Raw genomic sequence first — 15,034 nt, 5'->3', positions numbered from 1 at the left:
GGAGCTATATACAGGAAGTGCCAGATCAATGTGGAGCTATATACAGGAAGTACCAGAAAATTATGGAGCTATATACAGGAAGTACCAGATCAATGTGGAGCTATATACAGGAAGTACCAGATCAATGTGAAGCTATATACAGGAAGAACCAGATTAATATGGAGCTATATACAGGAAGTACCAGATCAATATGGAGCTATATACAGGAAGTGCCAGATCAATGTGGAGCTATATACAGGAAGTACCAGAAAATTATGGAGCTATATACAGGAAGTACCAGATCAATGTGGAGCTATATACAGGAAGTACCAGATCAATGTGAAGCTATATACAGGAAGAACCAGATCAATGTGGAGCTATATACAGGAAGTACCAGATTAATATGGAGCTATATACAGGAAGTACCAGATCAATATGGAGCTATATACAGGAAGTGCCAGATCAATGTGGAGCTATATACAGGAAGTACCAGAAAATTATGGAGCTATATACAGGAAGTACCAGATCAATGTGGAGCTATATACAGGAAGTACCAGATCAATATGGAGCTATATACAGGAAGTACCAGATCAATATGGAGCTATATACAGGAAGTACCAGATCAATGTGGAGCTATATACAGGAAGTACCAGATCAATATGGAGCTATATACAGGAAGTACCAGATCAATATGGAGCTATATACAGGAAGTACCAGATCAATATGGAGCTATATACAGGAAGTACCAGATCAATGTGGAGCTATATACAGGAAGTACCAGATCAATATGGAGCTATATACAGGAAGTACCAGATCAATGTGGAGCTATATACAGGAAGTACCAGATCAATATGGAGCTATATACAGGAAGTACCAGATCAATATGGAGCTATATACAGGAAGTACCAGATAAATGTGGAGCTATATACAGGAAGTACCAGATCAATATGGAGCTATATACAGGAAGTACCAGATCAATGTGGAGCTATACACAGGGAGTACCAGATCAATGTGGAGCTATATACAGGAAGTACCAGATCAATATGGAGCTATATACAGGAAGTACCAGATAAATGTGGAGCTATATACAGGAAGTACCAGATCAATATGGAGCTATATACAGGAAGTACCAGATCAATGTGGAGCTATACACAGGGAGTACCAGATCAATGTGGAGCTATATACAGGGAGTACCAGATCAATGTGGAGCTAATCAATCAGTCAATCAATCAACCCATCAATCCATCCATCAATCAACCCATCAATCCATCCAGTTTTACTTGGTAATTGTAATTAGTACATTCTCAAGGTTCCCCAACAGGCTAGCATCACTAGTCATAGTCCACACATCAGCAGTCTACACATCAATCAATCATCTCTCTCCCTCCCTGCAGCAAGGGTCACTGAGTTCGGAGGCGGAGCTATCTCAGTATTTCTCCCAGGAAGTGACCAGTCATTCGTCGCTGTCAGGAACCATGGCGATGTGCTCCAGTGATGACGACATGCTCAACCACAGGAGCTGCAACACCACCCCCCCTACACAGCCACATGGTACAGTCTACTACCCCCCTACACAGACACATGGTACAGTCTACTACCCCCCTACACAGACACATGGTACAGTCTACTACCCCCCTACACAGCCACATGGTACAGTCTACTACCCCCTACACAGACACATGGTACAGTCTACTACCCCCTACACAGACACATGGTACAGTCTACTACCCCCTACACAGACACATGGTACAGTCTACTACCCCCTACACAGACACATGGTACAGTCTACTACCCCCTACACAGACACATGGTACAGTCTACTACCCCCTACACAGCCACATGGTACAGTCTACTACCCCCCCCCCTACACAGCCACATGGTACAGTCTACTACCCCCTACACAGCCACATGGTACAGTCTACTACCCCCCCACACACAGCCACATGGTTCAGTCTACTAACCCCCACACAGCCACATGGTACAGTCTACTACCCCCCCACACAGCCACATGGTACAGTCTACTACCCCCTACACAGACACATGGTACAGTCTACTACCCCCTACACAGACACATGGTACAGTCTACTACCCCCTACACAGACACATGGTACAGTCTACTACCCCCTACACAGACACATGGTACAGTCTACTACCCCCCCACACACACACACAGCCACATGGTACAGTCTACTACCCCCGTCCCCCCACACAGCCACATGGTACAGTCTACTACCCCCCACACAGACACATGGTACAGTCTACTACCCCCCACACAGACACATGGTACAGTCTACTACCCCCTACACAGACACATGGTACAGTCTACTACCCCCTACACAGACACATGGTACAGTCTACTACCCCCTACACAGCCACATGGTACAGTCTACTACCCCCCCCCCCCCACACACAGCCACATGGTTCAGTCTACTAACCCCCACACAGCCACATGGTACAGTCTACTACCCCCACACAGCCACATGGTACAGTCTACTACCCCCTACACAGACACATGGTACAGTCTACTACCCCCCACACACACACACAGCCACATGGTACAGTCTACTACCCCGTCCCCCCCACACAGCCACATGGTTCAGTCTACTAACCCCCACACAGCCACATGGTACAGTCTACTACCCCCTACACAGACACATGGTACAGTCTACTACCCCCCACAGACACATGGTACAGTCTACTACCCCCCCACACACACACACAGCCACATGGTACAGTCTACTACCCCGTCCCCCCACACAGCCACATGGTACAGTCTACTACCCCCCACACAGACACATGGTACAGTCTACTACCCACCCACACAGACACATGGTACAGTCTACTACCCCCTACACAGACACATGGTACAGTCTACTACCCCCTACACAGACACATGGTACAGTCTACTACCCCCCTACACAGACACATGGTACAGTCTACTACCCCCCTACACAGACACATGGTACAGTCTACTACCCCCCCCCCCACACACACAGCCACATGGTACAGTCTACTACCCCCCCCCACACACAGCCACATGGTTCAGTCTACTAACCCCCACACAGCCACATGGTACAGTCTACTACCCCCCACACAGCCACATGGTACAGTCTACTACCCCCCACACAGCCACATGGTACAGTCTACTACCCCCTACACAGACACATGGTACAGTCTACTACCCCCCTACACAGACACATGGTACAGTCTACTACCCCCTACACATACACATGGTACAGTCTACTACCCCCTACACAGACACATGGTACAGTCTACTACCCCCCCACACACACACAGCCACATGGTACAGTCTACTACCCCCGTCCCCCCACACAGCCACATGGTACAGTCTACTAACCCCCACACAGCCACATGGTACAGTCTACTACCCCCCCACACACACAGCCACATGGTACAGTCTACTACCCCCGTCCGTCCCCCCACACAGCCACATGGTACAGTCTACTTCCCCCCACACAGACACATGGTACAGTCTACTACCCCCCCACACAGACACATGGTACAGTCCAGGGTTACTAGGGATGTTCCAGTGTCATGGCTAGAATGAGCATTCAGTTGAACGGCGTTCTGACTTGTCCCTCTCCGTGTATCTCCTCTGGTGATCCTGTGTGGTAGTGGAGGTTGGGGCCCGCGGTGACCCTGTGGTTAACCGGCCAGCAGAGGCCAACCAGCCCAGTGTGGGTAGTCCCGGTAGTGGCGCAGTCCGCAGCCCGCTGCTCCGACAGAGACGGGTCATCTGCTATGAGGAGGAGATCAGCGATGATGATGATGATGAAGATGATGCAGGTGAGGTTCGTGTTGGTCGAAACGTGTTGGTGTGGTTGACTCGAAATGTTGTATTTGTCTCACTAATTTTATGAAGAGATCCCTTTTTGGGTATTTTTGTTCACTTCCTGTGCATCAGTTGGATGTGCATTAAACCCTCTCCTTTATTTATTTTTTATTCCTCTCTCTTTCTCTCTCCCTTGTTCTCTCTCTCTCTTTCTCTCTCTCTCCCTCGTTCTCTCTCTCTCTTTCTCTCTCTTTCTCCCTCGTTCTCTCTCCCTCGTTCTCTCTCCCTCGTTCTCTCTCTCTCTTTCTCTCACTCTCTCCCTCGTTCTTTCTCTCTCTTTCTCCCTCGTTCTCTCTCTCTCTCTCTCTCTCTCTCTCTCTCTCTCTCTCTCTCTCTCTCTCTCTCTCTCTCTCCCTCATTCTCTCTCTCTATTTGTCTCTCTCTCTCTTTCTCTCTCTCTCTCTTTGTCTCTGTCTCTGTCTCTCTCTGTCTCTCTCTCTCTCTCCCTGTCTCTGTCTCTGTCTCTCTCTCTCTCTGTCTCTGTCTCTCTCTCTCCCTGTCTCTGTCTCTCTCTCTCTGTCTCTGTCTCTCTGTCTCTGTCTCTGTCTCTCTCTGTCTCTGTCTCTCTCTCTCTGTCTCTGTCTCTGTCTCTCTCTCTCCCTCTCTCTCTGTCTCTCTCTCTCTGTCTCTGTCTCTCTCTCTCTCTCTATGTCTATCTGTCTCTGTCTCTCTGTCTCTGTCTCTCTCTCTGTCTCTCTCTCTTCCTCTCTCTCTCTATCTCTCTCTGTCTCTTGTCTCTCTCTCTGTCTCTCTCTCTCCCTCTCTCTCTCTCTCTCTCTCTCTCTCTCTCTGTCTCTCTCTGTCTCTGTCTCTCTCTCTGTCTCTCTCTCTTCCTCTCTCTCTCTATCTCTCTCTCTGTCTCTGTCTCTCTCTCTGTCTCTGTCTCTCTCTCTGTCTCTCTCTCTTCCTCTCTCTCTCTATCTCTCTCTCTGTCTCTGTCTCTGTCTCTCTCTCTGTCTCTCTCTCTTCCTCTCTCGCTCTGTGTCTGTCTCGCTCTCTCTCTCTGTCTCTCTCTCTGTCTCTCTCTCTTCCTCTCTCTCTCTATCTCAATTCAATTCAAGGGCTTTATTGGCATGGCAAACATGTGTTAACATTGCCAAAGCAAGTGAGGTAGACAACATACAAAGTGAATATATATAGTGAAAAACAACAAAAATTAACAGTAAACATTACACATACAGAAGTTTAAAAACAGTAAAGACATTACAAATGTCATATTATATATATATATATATATATATATACAATGTACAAATAGTTAAATGACACAAGATAAAATGAATAAGCATAAATATGGGTTGTATTTACAATGGTGTTTGTTCTTCACTGGTTGCCCTTTTCTCGTGGCAACAGGTCACAAATCTTGCTGCTGTGATGGCACACTGTGGAATTTCACCCAAAAGATATGGGAGTTTTTCAAAATTGGATTTGTTTTCGAATTCTTTGTGGATCTGTGTAATCTGGGGGAAATATGTATCTCTAATATGGTCATACATTGGGCAGGAGATTAGGAAGTGCAGCTCAGTTTCCACCTCATTTTGTGGGCAGTGAGCACATAGCCTGTCTTCTCTTGAGAGCCATGTCTGCCTACGGCGGCCTTTCTCAATAGCAAGGCTATGCTCACTGAGTCTGTACATAGTCAAAGCTTTCCTTAATTTTGGGTCAGTCACAGTGGTCAGGTATTCTGCCGCTGTGTACTCTCTGTGTAGGGCCAAGTAGCATTCTAGTTTGCTCTGTTTTTTTGTTAATTCTTTCCAATGTGTTAAGTAATTATCTTTTTGTTTTCTCATGATTTGGTTGGGTCTAATTGTGCTGTTGTCCTGGGGCTCTGTAGGGTGTGTTTGTGTTTGTGAACAGAGCCCCAGGACCAGCTTGCTTAGGGGACTCTTCTCCAGGTTCATCTCTCTGTAGGTGATGTCTTTGTTATGGAAGGTTTGTGAATCGCTTCCTTTTAGGTGGTTGTAGAATTTAACGTCTCTTTTCTGGATTTTGATAATTAGTGGGTATCGGCCTAATTCTGCTCTGCATGCATTATTTGGTGTTTTACGTTGTACACGGAGGATATTTTTGCAGAATTCTGCGTGCAGAGTCTCAATTTGGTGTTTGTCCCATTTTGTGAAGTCTTGGTTGGTGAGCGGACCCCAGACCTCACAACCATAAAGGGCAATGGGCTCTATGACTGATTCAAGTATTTTTAGCCAAATCCTAATTGGTATGTTGAAATTTATGTTTCTTTTGATGGCATAGAATGCCCTTCTTGCCTTGTCTCTCAGATCGTTCACAGCTTTGTGGAAGTTACCTGTGGCGCTGATGTTTAGGCCAAGGTATGTATAGTTTTTTGTGTGCTCTAGGGCAACAGTATCTAGATTGAATTTGTATTTGTGGTCCTGGTGACTGGACCTTTTTTGGAACACCATTATTTTGGTCTTACTGAGATTTACTGTCAGGGCCCAGGTCTGACGGAATCTGTGCATAAGATCTAGGTGCTGCTGTAGGCCCTCCTTGGTTGGTGACAGAAGCACCAGATCATCAGCAAACAGCAGACATTTGACTTAGGATTCTAGCAGGTGGAGGCCGGGTGCTGCAGACTTTTCTAGTGCCCGCGCCAATTCGTTGATATATATGTTGAAGAGGGTGGGGCTTAAGCTGCATCCCTGTCTAACCCCACGACCCAGTGTGAAGAAATGTGTGTGTTTTTTTGCCAATTTCAACCGCACACTTGTTGTTTGTGTACATGGATTTTATAATGTTTTTTGAAATCAACAAAGCATGAGAAGCCTTTGCCTTTGTTTTGGTTTGTTTGGTTGTCAATTAGGGTGTGCAGGGTGAATACATGGTCTGTTGTACGGTAATTTGGTAAAAAGCCAATTTGACATTTGCTCAGTACATTGTTTTCATTGAGGAAATGTATGAGTCTGCTGTTAATAATAATGCAGAGGATTTTCCCAAGGTTACTGTTGACACATATTCCACGGTAGTTATTGGGGTCAAATTTGTCTCCACTTTTGTGGATTGGGGTGATCAGTCCTTGGTTCCAAATATTGGGGAAGATGCCAGAGCTAAGTATGATGTTAAAGAGTTTTAGTATAGCCAATTGGAATTTGTTGTCTGTATATTTGATCATTTCATTGAGGACACCATCAACACCACATGCCTTTTTGGGTTGGAGGGTTTTTATTTTGTCCTGTAACTCATTCAATGTAATTGGAGAGTCCAGTGGGTTCTGGTAGTCTTTAATAGTTGATTCTAAGATCTGTATTTGATCATGTATATGTTTTTGCTCTTTGTTCTTTGTTATAGAACCAAAAAGATTGGAGAAGTGGTTTACCCATACATCTCCATTTTGGATAGATAATTCTTCGTGTTGTTGTTTGTTTACTGTTTTCCAATTTTCCCAGAAGTGGTTAGAGTCTATGGATTCTTCAATTCCATTGAGCTGATTTCTGACATGCTCTTCCTTCTTTTTCCGTAGTGTATTTCTGTATTGTTTTAGTGATTCACCATAGTGAAGGTGTAGACTCAGGTTTTCCGGGTCTCTATGTTTTTGGTTGGACAGGTTTCTCAATTTCTTTCCCTCTCTCTCTCTCTCTCCCTCTCTCTCTCTCTCTCTCTCTCTCTCTCTCTCTCTCTCTCTGTCTCTGTCTCTGTCTCTGTCTCTGTCTCTCTCTCTCTCTCTAGTGACCCCGCCGGTCCACCGGATGGCTGGTCATGGCACGGCCCCCGTGGTGCTTGCTGACTCTGGTACTGTGATCGCTACATCATCAGTTGAGGTGGACGAGGAGAGCGAGGGACCGCTCTCCCCACTCTACGGAATCTCTCTGGGGTCAGAGGAAGGGGTCGGGGAAGGAGGGTCTAGCCCGACGACAGGCCCTAGTAACCTGGGTGTGAGGAAGGAACTTCAGGGTCCCCTGGAGCCCAAGCGCTCCCCCAAGCTGGAACACAAGGCTGTGACTCGCGTCAAGAGCATGATGAGCATCGAGGCCCCGCCAATCCAGCCAACTAACCAGCAGAACCAGAGAACCAAAGGAGAGGAGTCTCCGACCTCCCTATCCTCCCAGTTTCTGGCCCCTCAGCCTGGGGTAGGTTCCAGCTGCTCCTTAGGACGGCCTGGTACTAACCCCAACCCCCTCTGTAAGAAGGGCGAGGCCTGCAGCGAGCTGGCGGGGGTCTGCACCATCGACAAGGTGGTCCTGAGGAGGAGTGAGGAGGAGTCCTTCGGTCTGGACCTGGAGATCAAGTCTTCTCCTCTGAAGGTGGTGATCACCGGACTGAGGCCTGGAGGAGCGGCCGAGAGGGTACGTCTACCGTCTTCCCAGCCTGGGATCCAAACTGATGTCTCCTCCTCACTCCTCCTTTATGACCTCATACACTGGCCCCTTTTCATGACCTCATACACTGGCCCCTTTTTATGACCTCATACACTGGCCCCTTTTTATGACCTCATACACTGTCCCCTTTTTATGACCTCATACACTGTCCCCTTTTTATGACCTCATACACTGTCCCTTTTTTATGACCTCATACACTGTCCCCTTTTTATGACCTCATACACTGTCCCCTTCTTTGGACCTGTGAACCTTATGACACGTGACCCTGGTTGCAGGAATCCCGGGGCAGGATGTGTGTGGGAGACGAGATCATATCGATCGGGGAAACTCCCGTGGGCTCCTCTTCCTACCACGACGTCTGTGAGCTCATGCACAACCTTCCTGTGACGCTCAGGCTAGAGTTCAAGAGGCCTGTGTCAGGTGAGACCCTGTCAACCTTCACTAAGTAATAATAATAATATATGCCATTTAGCAGACGCTTTTATCCAAAGCGACTTACAGTCATGTGTGCATACATTCTACGTATGGGTGGTCCCGGGAATCGAACCCACTACCCTGGCGTTACAAGCGCCATGCTCTACCAACTGAGCTACAGAAGGACCAAACAACCCGTCATTTGACATCATGCCTGTTATAAAACGCTGTCGTGCAGTGACATCATATCTGCCCTGTGACAACCACCTATTCAGATTTGTATAAGTGACATTACGTCGTGAAACATAACAGATGTGGAGCTACCCGTCAGTAGCATGGAGGGTACAGGAAGTACGCTGGCGGTTGTTATAATCTGTCGTATCATCCCTATGACAGCGTTATAACAGCTCAAACTGGCATATTTCCTCCTCAATACTAACTGAATAACGGAATCAACTGTCCAGCATCTGGAACGAGAGACTCGCCCTAACCTGGGTGGTGTTCCTAACCTGGGTGGTGTTCCTAACCTGGGTGGTGTTCCTAACCTGGGTGGTGTCGCTAAAATGGGTGGTGTTCCTAACCTGGGTAGTGTCCCTAACCTGGGTGGTGTTCCTAACCTGGGTGGTGTCCCTAACCTGGGTGGTGTTCCTAACCTGGGTGGTGTTCCTAACCTGGGTGGTGTTCCTAACCTGGGTGGTGTCCTTAACCTGGGTGGTGTCCCTAACCTGGGTGGTGTCCTTAACCTGGGTGGTGTTCCTAACCTGGGTTGTGTCCCTAACCTGGGTGGCGTTCCTAACCTGGGTGGTGTTCCTAACCTGGGTGGTGTCCCTAACCTGGGTGGTGTCCCTAACCTGGGTGGTGTCCCAAACCTGGGTGGTGTCCCTAACCTGGGTGGTGTTTCTAACCTGGGTGGTGTCCCTAACCTGGGTGGTGTCCCTAACCTGGGTGGTGTCTCTAACCTGGGTGGTGTCCCTAACCTGGGTGGTGTTCCAAACCTGGGTGGTGTCCCTAACCTGGGTGGTGTCCCTAACCTGGTTGGTGTCCCTAACCTGGGGTGGTGTTCCTATCCTGGTTGGTGTCCCTAACCTGGGTGGTATTCCTATCCTGGGTGGTGTCCCTAACCTGGGTGGTGTTCCTATCCTGGGTGGTGTTCCTATCCTGGGTGGTGTCCCTAACCTGGGTGGTGGTCCTATCCTGGGTGGTGTCCCTATCCTGGGTGGTGTACTTAACCTGGGTGGTGTCCTCATCCTTAGTGGTGTTCCTATCCTGGGTAGTGTCCTTAAGCTGGGTGGTGTTCCTATCCTGGGTGGTGTCCTTAACCTGGGTGGTGTCCTTATCCTTAGTGGTGTTCCTATCCTGGGTAGTGTCCTTAAGCTGGGTGGTGTTCCTATCCTGGGTAGTGTCCTTAAGCTGGGTGGTGTTCCTATCCTGGGTAGTGTCCTTAAGCTGGGGGGGTGTTCCTATCCTGGGTGGTGTCCCTAACCTGGGTGGTGTTCCTATCCTGGGTGGTGTCCCTAACCTGGGTGGTATTCCTATCCTGGGTGGTGTCCCTAACCTGGGTGGTGTTCCTATCCTGGGTGGTGTTCCTATCCTGGGTGGTGTCCCTAACCTGGGTGGTGTTCCTATCCTGGGTGGTGTCCCTATCCTGGGTGGTGTTCCTATCCTGGGTGGTGTTCCTATCCTGGGTGGTATTCATATCCTGGGTAGTGACCTTAAGCTGGGTGGTGTTCCTATCCTGAGTGGTGTTCCTAACCTGGGTGGTGTTCCTAACCTGAGTGGTGTCCCTAACCTGGGTGGTGTCCCTAACCTGGGTGGTGTTTATTATCAGGTATCACTGATATTATATCACATATCCAACAAACATCAGATCAACATCAAGATCAGGGATCCCTGAAGGAAGGAAGCATTTTTTAAAGGGATAGTTCACTTGAATGACAACAGCTCACTCAGTCGAAAATTTGCTCAAACTTGACAAAAATGAACTCTCGTTTTAAAGTGTTTGATCAGGACCCCTTGTGAACTACTCCCCTACAGCAGTTATTAAGAGCACAGGTCTGTCTCCCCCCACCTCTCCTCCCTAACGCTACCTTCCCTAAGATGTAGGATCTCAGCTGGCTCAGCAGTCTGCCCCCTGCTGGCAGTACCCTAACCCTGCACCCCAAAGGGAACGTCATGCTGCTGGCTTTGTATCCATGGTGACTATCCGTTCATTTACCTCAGTAGTGACTAGAAGCTGCCCAGTAGTGAAGGTTTGGGGGAGTCCTCCGCCGCTAACCGCTTTATTAGCTAGCATTAGCTGTTAGCTTTCTTTAGCTAGCCAACGTTTAGATTTGTGTCGTTTTTGCATGGCTTTTTTTGTTCTTGTTTTGGTGACGTGGTGGGATTCCTGTGGGTTGCTTATGTTTGGTCACTAAGCAGAAACAAATAAATATGTATTCCTATGAATCAGGGTCTTCTTAAACTATGGGTCGGGACCCATATTGGTCCCTGGGCATGTGAGAGGTGGGTGGGGAGTTATGATGAGTATAAATCTATAATAATCACACATTATTTCCTCTTAATTTGGATCACGGGAAGATGGACAGTTTCTAATCTCGAGGCTGAAAAAGTTTAAGATCCGCTGAATTAGATTCAGAAATGTGACTTTATGTGATGACATGAGCAGATACAGCAGGAACACCAACCTACCGAACCAATCTGTGTGTCTCTGTCTGTGTGTCTCTGTCTGTGTGTCTCTGTCTGTGTGTCTCTGTCTGTATGTCTCTGTCTGTGTGTCTCTGTCTGTGTGTCTCTGTCTGTGTGTCTCTGTCTGTGTGTCTCTGTCTGTGTGTCTCTGTCTGTGTGTCTCTGTCTGTATGTCTCTGTCTGTGTGTCTCTGTCTGTGTGTCTCTGTCTGTGTGTCTCTGTCTGTGTGTCTCTGTCTGTGTGTCTCTGTCTGTGTGTCTCTGTCTGTATGTCTCTGTCTGTATGTCTCTGTCTGTATGTCTCTGTCTGTATGTCTCTGTCTGTGTGTCTCTGTCTGTATGTCTCTGTCTGTGTGTCTCTGTCTGTGTGTCTCTGTCTGTGTGTCTCTGTCTGTGTGTCTCTGCCTGTTTGTCTCTGTCTGTGTGTCTCTGTCTGTATGTCTCTGTCTGTGTGTCTCTGTCTGTATGTCTCTGTCTGTATGTCTCTGTCTGTGTGTCTCTGTCTGTATGTCTCTGTCTGTATGTCTCTGTCTGTCTGTGTGTCTCTCTGTCTGTGTCTCTGTCTCTGTGTCTGTATGTCTCTGTCTGTATGTCTCTGTCTGTGTGTCTCTGTCTGTATGTCTCTGTCTGTGTGTCTCTGTCTGTGTGTCCCTGTCTGTGTGTCTCTGTCTGTGTGTCTCTGTCTGTATGTCTCTGTCTGTGTGTCTCTGTCTGTATGTCTCTGTCTGTATGTCTCTGTCTGTGTGTCTCTGTCTGTGTGTCTCTGTCTCTGTGTCTCTGTCTGTGTCTCTGTCTGTGTGTCTCTGTCTGTGTGTCTCTGTCTGTGTGTCTCTGTCTGTGTGTCCCTGTCTGTGTGTCCCTGTCTGTGTGTCTCTGTCTGTGTGTCTCTGTCTGTGTGTCTCTGTCTATGTGTCTCTGTCTGTGTGTCTCTGTCTGTGTGTCTCTGTCTGTATGTCTCTGTCTGTGTGTCTCTGTCTGTATGTCTCTGTCTGTGTGTCTCTGTCTGTGTGTCTCTGTCTGTGTGTCTCTGTCTGTGTGTCTCTGTCTGTATGTCTCTGTCTGTGTCTCTCTGTCTGTGTGTCTCTGTCTGTGTGTCTCTGTCTGTATGTCTCTGTCTGTGTGTCTCTGTGTGTCTCTGTCTGTATGTCTCTGTCTGTGTGTCTCTGTCTGTATGTCTCTGTCTGTGTGTCTCTGTCTGTATGTCTCTGTCTGTGTGTCTCTGTCTGTGTGTCTCTGTCTGTGTGTCTCTGTGTGTCTCTGTCTGTATGTAAGTCGCTCTGGATAAGAGCGTCTGCTAAATGACTTAAATGTATGTATGTATGTATGTCTCTGTCTGTGTGTCTCTGTCTGTGTGTCTCTGTCTGTGTCTCTGTCTGTGTGTCTCTGTCTGTGTGTCTCTGTCTGTGTGTCTCTGTCTGTGTGTCTCTGTCTGTGTGTCTCTCTCTGTGTGTCTCTGTGTGTCTCTGTCTGTATGTCTCTGTCTGTGTGTCTCTGTCTGTGTGTCTCTGTCTGTGTGTCTCTGTCTGTATGTCTCTGTCTGTGTGTCTCTGTCTGTGTGTCTCTGTCTGTATGTCTCTGTGTGTCTCTGTCTGTGTGTCTCTGTCTGTATGTCTCTGTCTGTGTGTCTCTGTCTGTGTGTCTCTGTGTGTCTCTGTCTGTGTGTCTCTGTCTGTATGTCTCTGTCTGTGTGTCTCTGTCTGTATGTCTCTGTCTGTGTGTCTCTGTCTGTATGTCTCTGTCTGTGTGTCTCTGTCTGTATGTCTCTGTCTGTGTGTCTCTGTCTGTATGTCTCTGTCTGTGTGTCTCTGTCTGTATGTCTCTGTCTGTGTGTCTCTGTCTGTGTGTCTCTGTCTGTGTGTCTCTGTGTCTCTGTCTGTATGTCTCTGTCTGTGTGTCTCTGTCTGTGTGTCTCTGTCTGTGTCTCTGTCTGTGTGTCTCTGTCTGTATGTCTCTGTCTGTGTGTCTCTGTCTGTATGTCTCTGTCTGTATGTCTCTGTCTGTGTGTCTCTGTCTGTGTGTCTCTGTCTGTGTGTCTCTGTCTGTGTGTCTGTGTCTGTATGTCTCTGTCTGTGTCTCTCTGTCTGTATGTCCCTGTCTGTGTCTCTGTCTGTGTGTCTCTGTGTGTCTCTGTCTGTGTGTCTCTGTCTGTGTCTCTGTCTGTGTGTCTCTGTCTGTGTGTCTCTGTCTGTGTCTCTGTCTGTGTGTCTCTGTCTGTGTGTCTCTGCCTGTTTGTCTCTGTCTGTGTGTCTCTGTCTGTGTGTCTCTGTCTGTGTGTCTCTGTCTGTGTGTCTCTGTCTGTATGTCTCTGTCTGTGTCTCTCTGTCTGTATGTCCCTGTCTGTGTCTCTGTCTGTGTGTCTCTGTCTGTGTGTCTCTGTCTGTGTGTCTCTGTCTGTGTGTCTCTGTCTGTGTGTCTCTGCCTGTTTGTCTCTGTCTGTGTGTCTCTGTCTGTGTGTCTCTGTCTGTATGTCTCTGTCTGTGTCTCTCTGCCTGTGTGTCTCTGTGTGTGTGTCTGTCTGTGTGTCTCTGTCTGTGTCTCTGTGTGTCTCTGTCTGTATGTCATTGTCCCATGCATACATAATGCATTCAATTTCTACATTGGGATCGACATCGACATGACCATAACTTTTTCTTGGGATCAGTTTGGCCTATATGGACAGGGAGGACCTGATCCTAGATCATAATGAATATGACTATATGGACAGGGAGGACCTGATCCTAGATCATAATGAATATGACTATATGGACAGAGGAGGACATAATGAATATGATTATATGGATCATAATGAATATGACTATATGGACAGGGAGGACCTGATCATAATGAATATGACTAGGATCATAATGAATATGACTATATGGACAGGGAGGACCTGATCCTAGATCATAATGAATATGACTATATGGACAGGGAGGACCTGATCCTAGATCATAATGAATATGACTATATGGACAGGGAGGACCTGATCCTAGATCATAATGAATATGACTATATGGACAGACAGAATATGACTATATGGACAGGAGGAGGACCCTAGATCATAATGAATATGACTATATGGACAGGGAGGACCTGATCATAATGAATATGACTATACAGGACAGGGAGGACCTGGACAATGAATATGACTATATGGACCTGATCCTAGAATCATAATGAATATGACTATATGGACAGGGAGGACCTGATCATAATGAATATGACTATATGGACAGGGAGGACCTGATCCTAGATCATAATGAATATGACTATATGGACAGGAAGGACCTGATCCTAGATCATAATGAATATGACTATATGGACAGGGGGACCTGGATCATAATGAATATGACTATATGGACAGGGAGGACCTGATCTAATGAATATGACTATATGGACATAATGAATATGACTATATGGACAGGGGGAGATCATAATGAATATGACTATATGGACAGGAGAGGACCTGATCATAATGAATATGACTATATGGACAGGAAGGACCTGATCCTAGATCATAATGAATATGACTATATGGACGGGGACCTGAGGACCTGATCATAATGAATATGACTATATGGACAGGGAGGACCTGATCCTAGATCATAATGAATATGACTATATGGACAGGAAGGATCATAATGAATATGACTATATGGATCCTGATCCTAGATCATAATGAATATGACTATATGGACAGGGGGAGGACCTAGATCATAATGAATATGACTATATGGACAGAGGACCTGAGGACCTGATCCTAGATCATAATGAATATGACTATATGGACAGGAAGG

General features: G+C 47.1%; 1 protein-coding gene across 4 annotated transcripts in view; it reads left to right on the top strand.

Moving 5' to 3' along the window:
• Window positions 1-15,034, top strand: part of LOC124034729 (PDZ domain-containing protein 2-like) — a 139,140-nt gene that overhangs the window by 111,893 nt on the left and 12,213 nt on the right. For all 4 annotated transcript variants that reach the window (XM_046348218.1, XM_046348216.1, XM_046348217.1 and 1 more), the window contains exons 15-18: window positions 1,374-1,530; window positions 3,616-3,786; window positions 7,511-8,127; window positions 8,436-8,580. In XM_046348218.1, the coding sequence (XP_046204174.1) occupies window positions 1,374-1,530; window positions 3,616-3,786; window positions 7,511-8,127; window positions 8,436-8,580 (1,090 nt within the window). The remainder of the gene's footprint in view (window positions 1-1,373; window positions 1,531-3,615; window positions 3,787-7,510; window positions 8,128-8,435; window positions 8,581-15,034) is intronic.

The sequence above is a fragment of the Oncorhynchus gorbuscha genome, linkage group LG04 (assembly GCF_021184085.1).
Source record: "Oncorhynchus gorbuscha isolate QuinsamMale2020 ecotype Even-year linkage group LG04, OgorEven_v1.0, whole genome shotgun sequence".
NCBI classification, from domain to species: Eukaryota; Metazoa; Chordata; class Actinopteri; order Salmoniformes; family Salmonidae; genus Oncorhynchus; species Oncorhynchus gorbuscha.
Note: the sequence above shows the minus strand (reverse complement) of the source record. Positions and strands in the feature narration are given on the sequence as shown.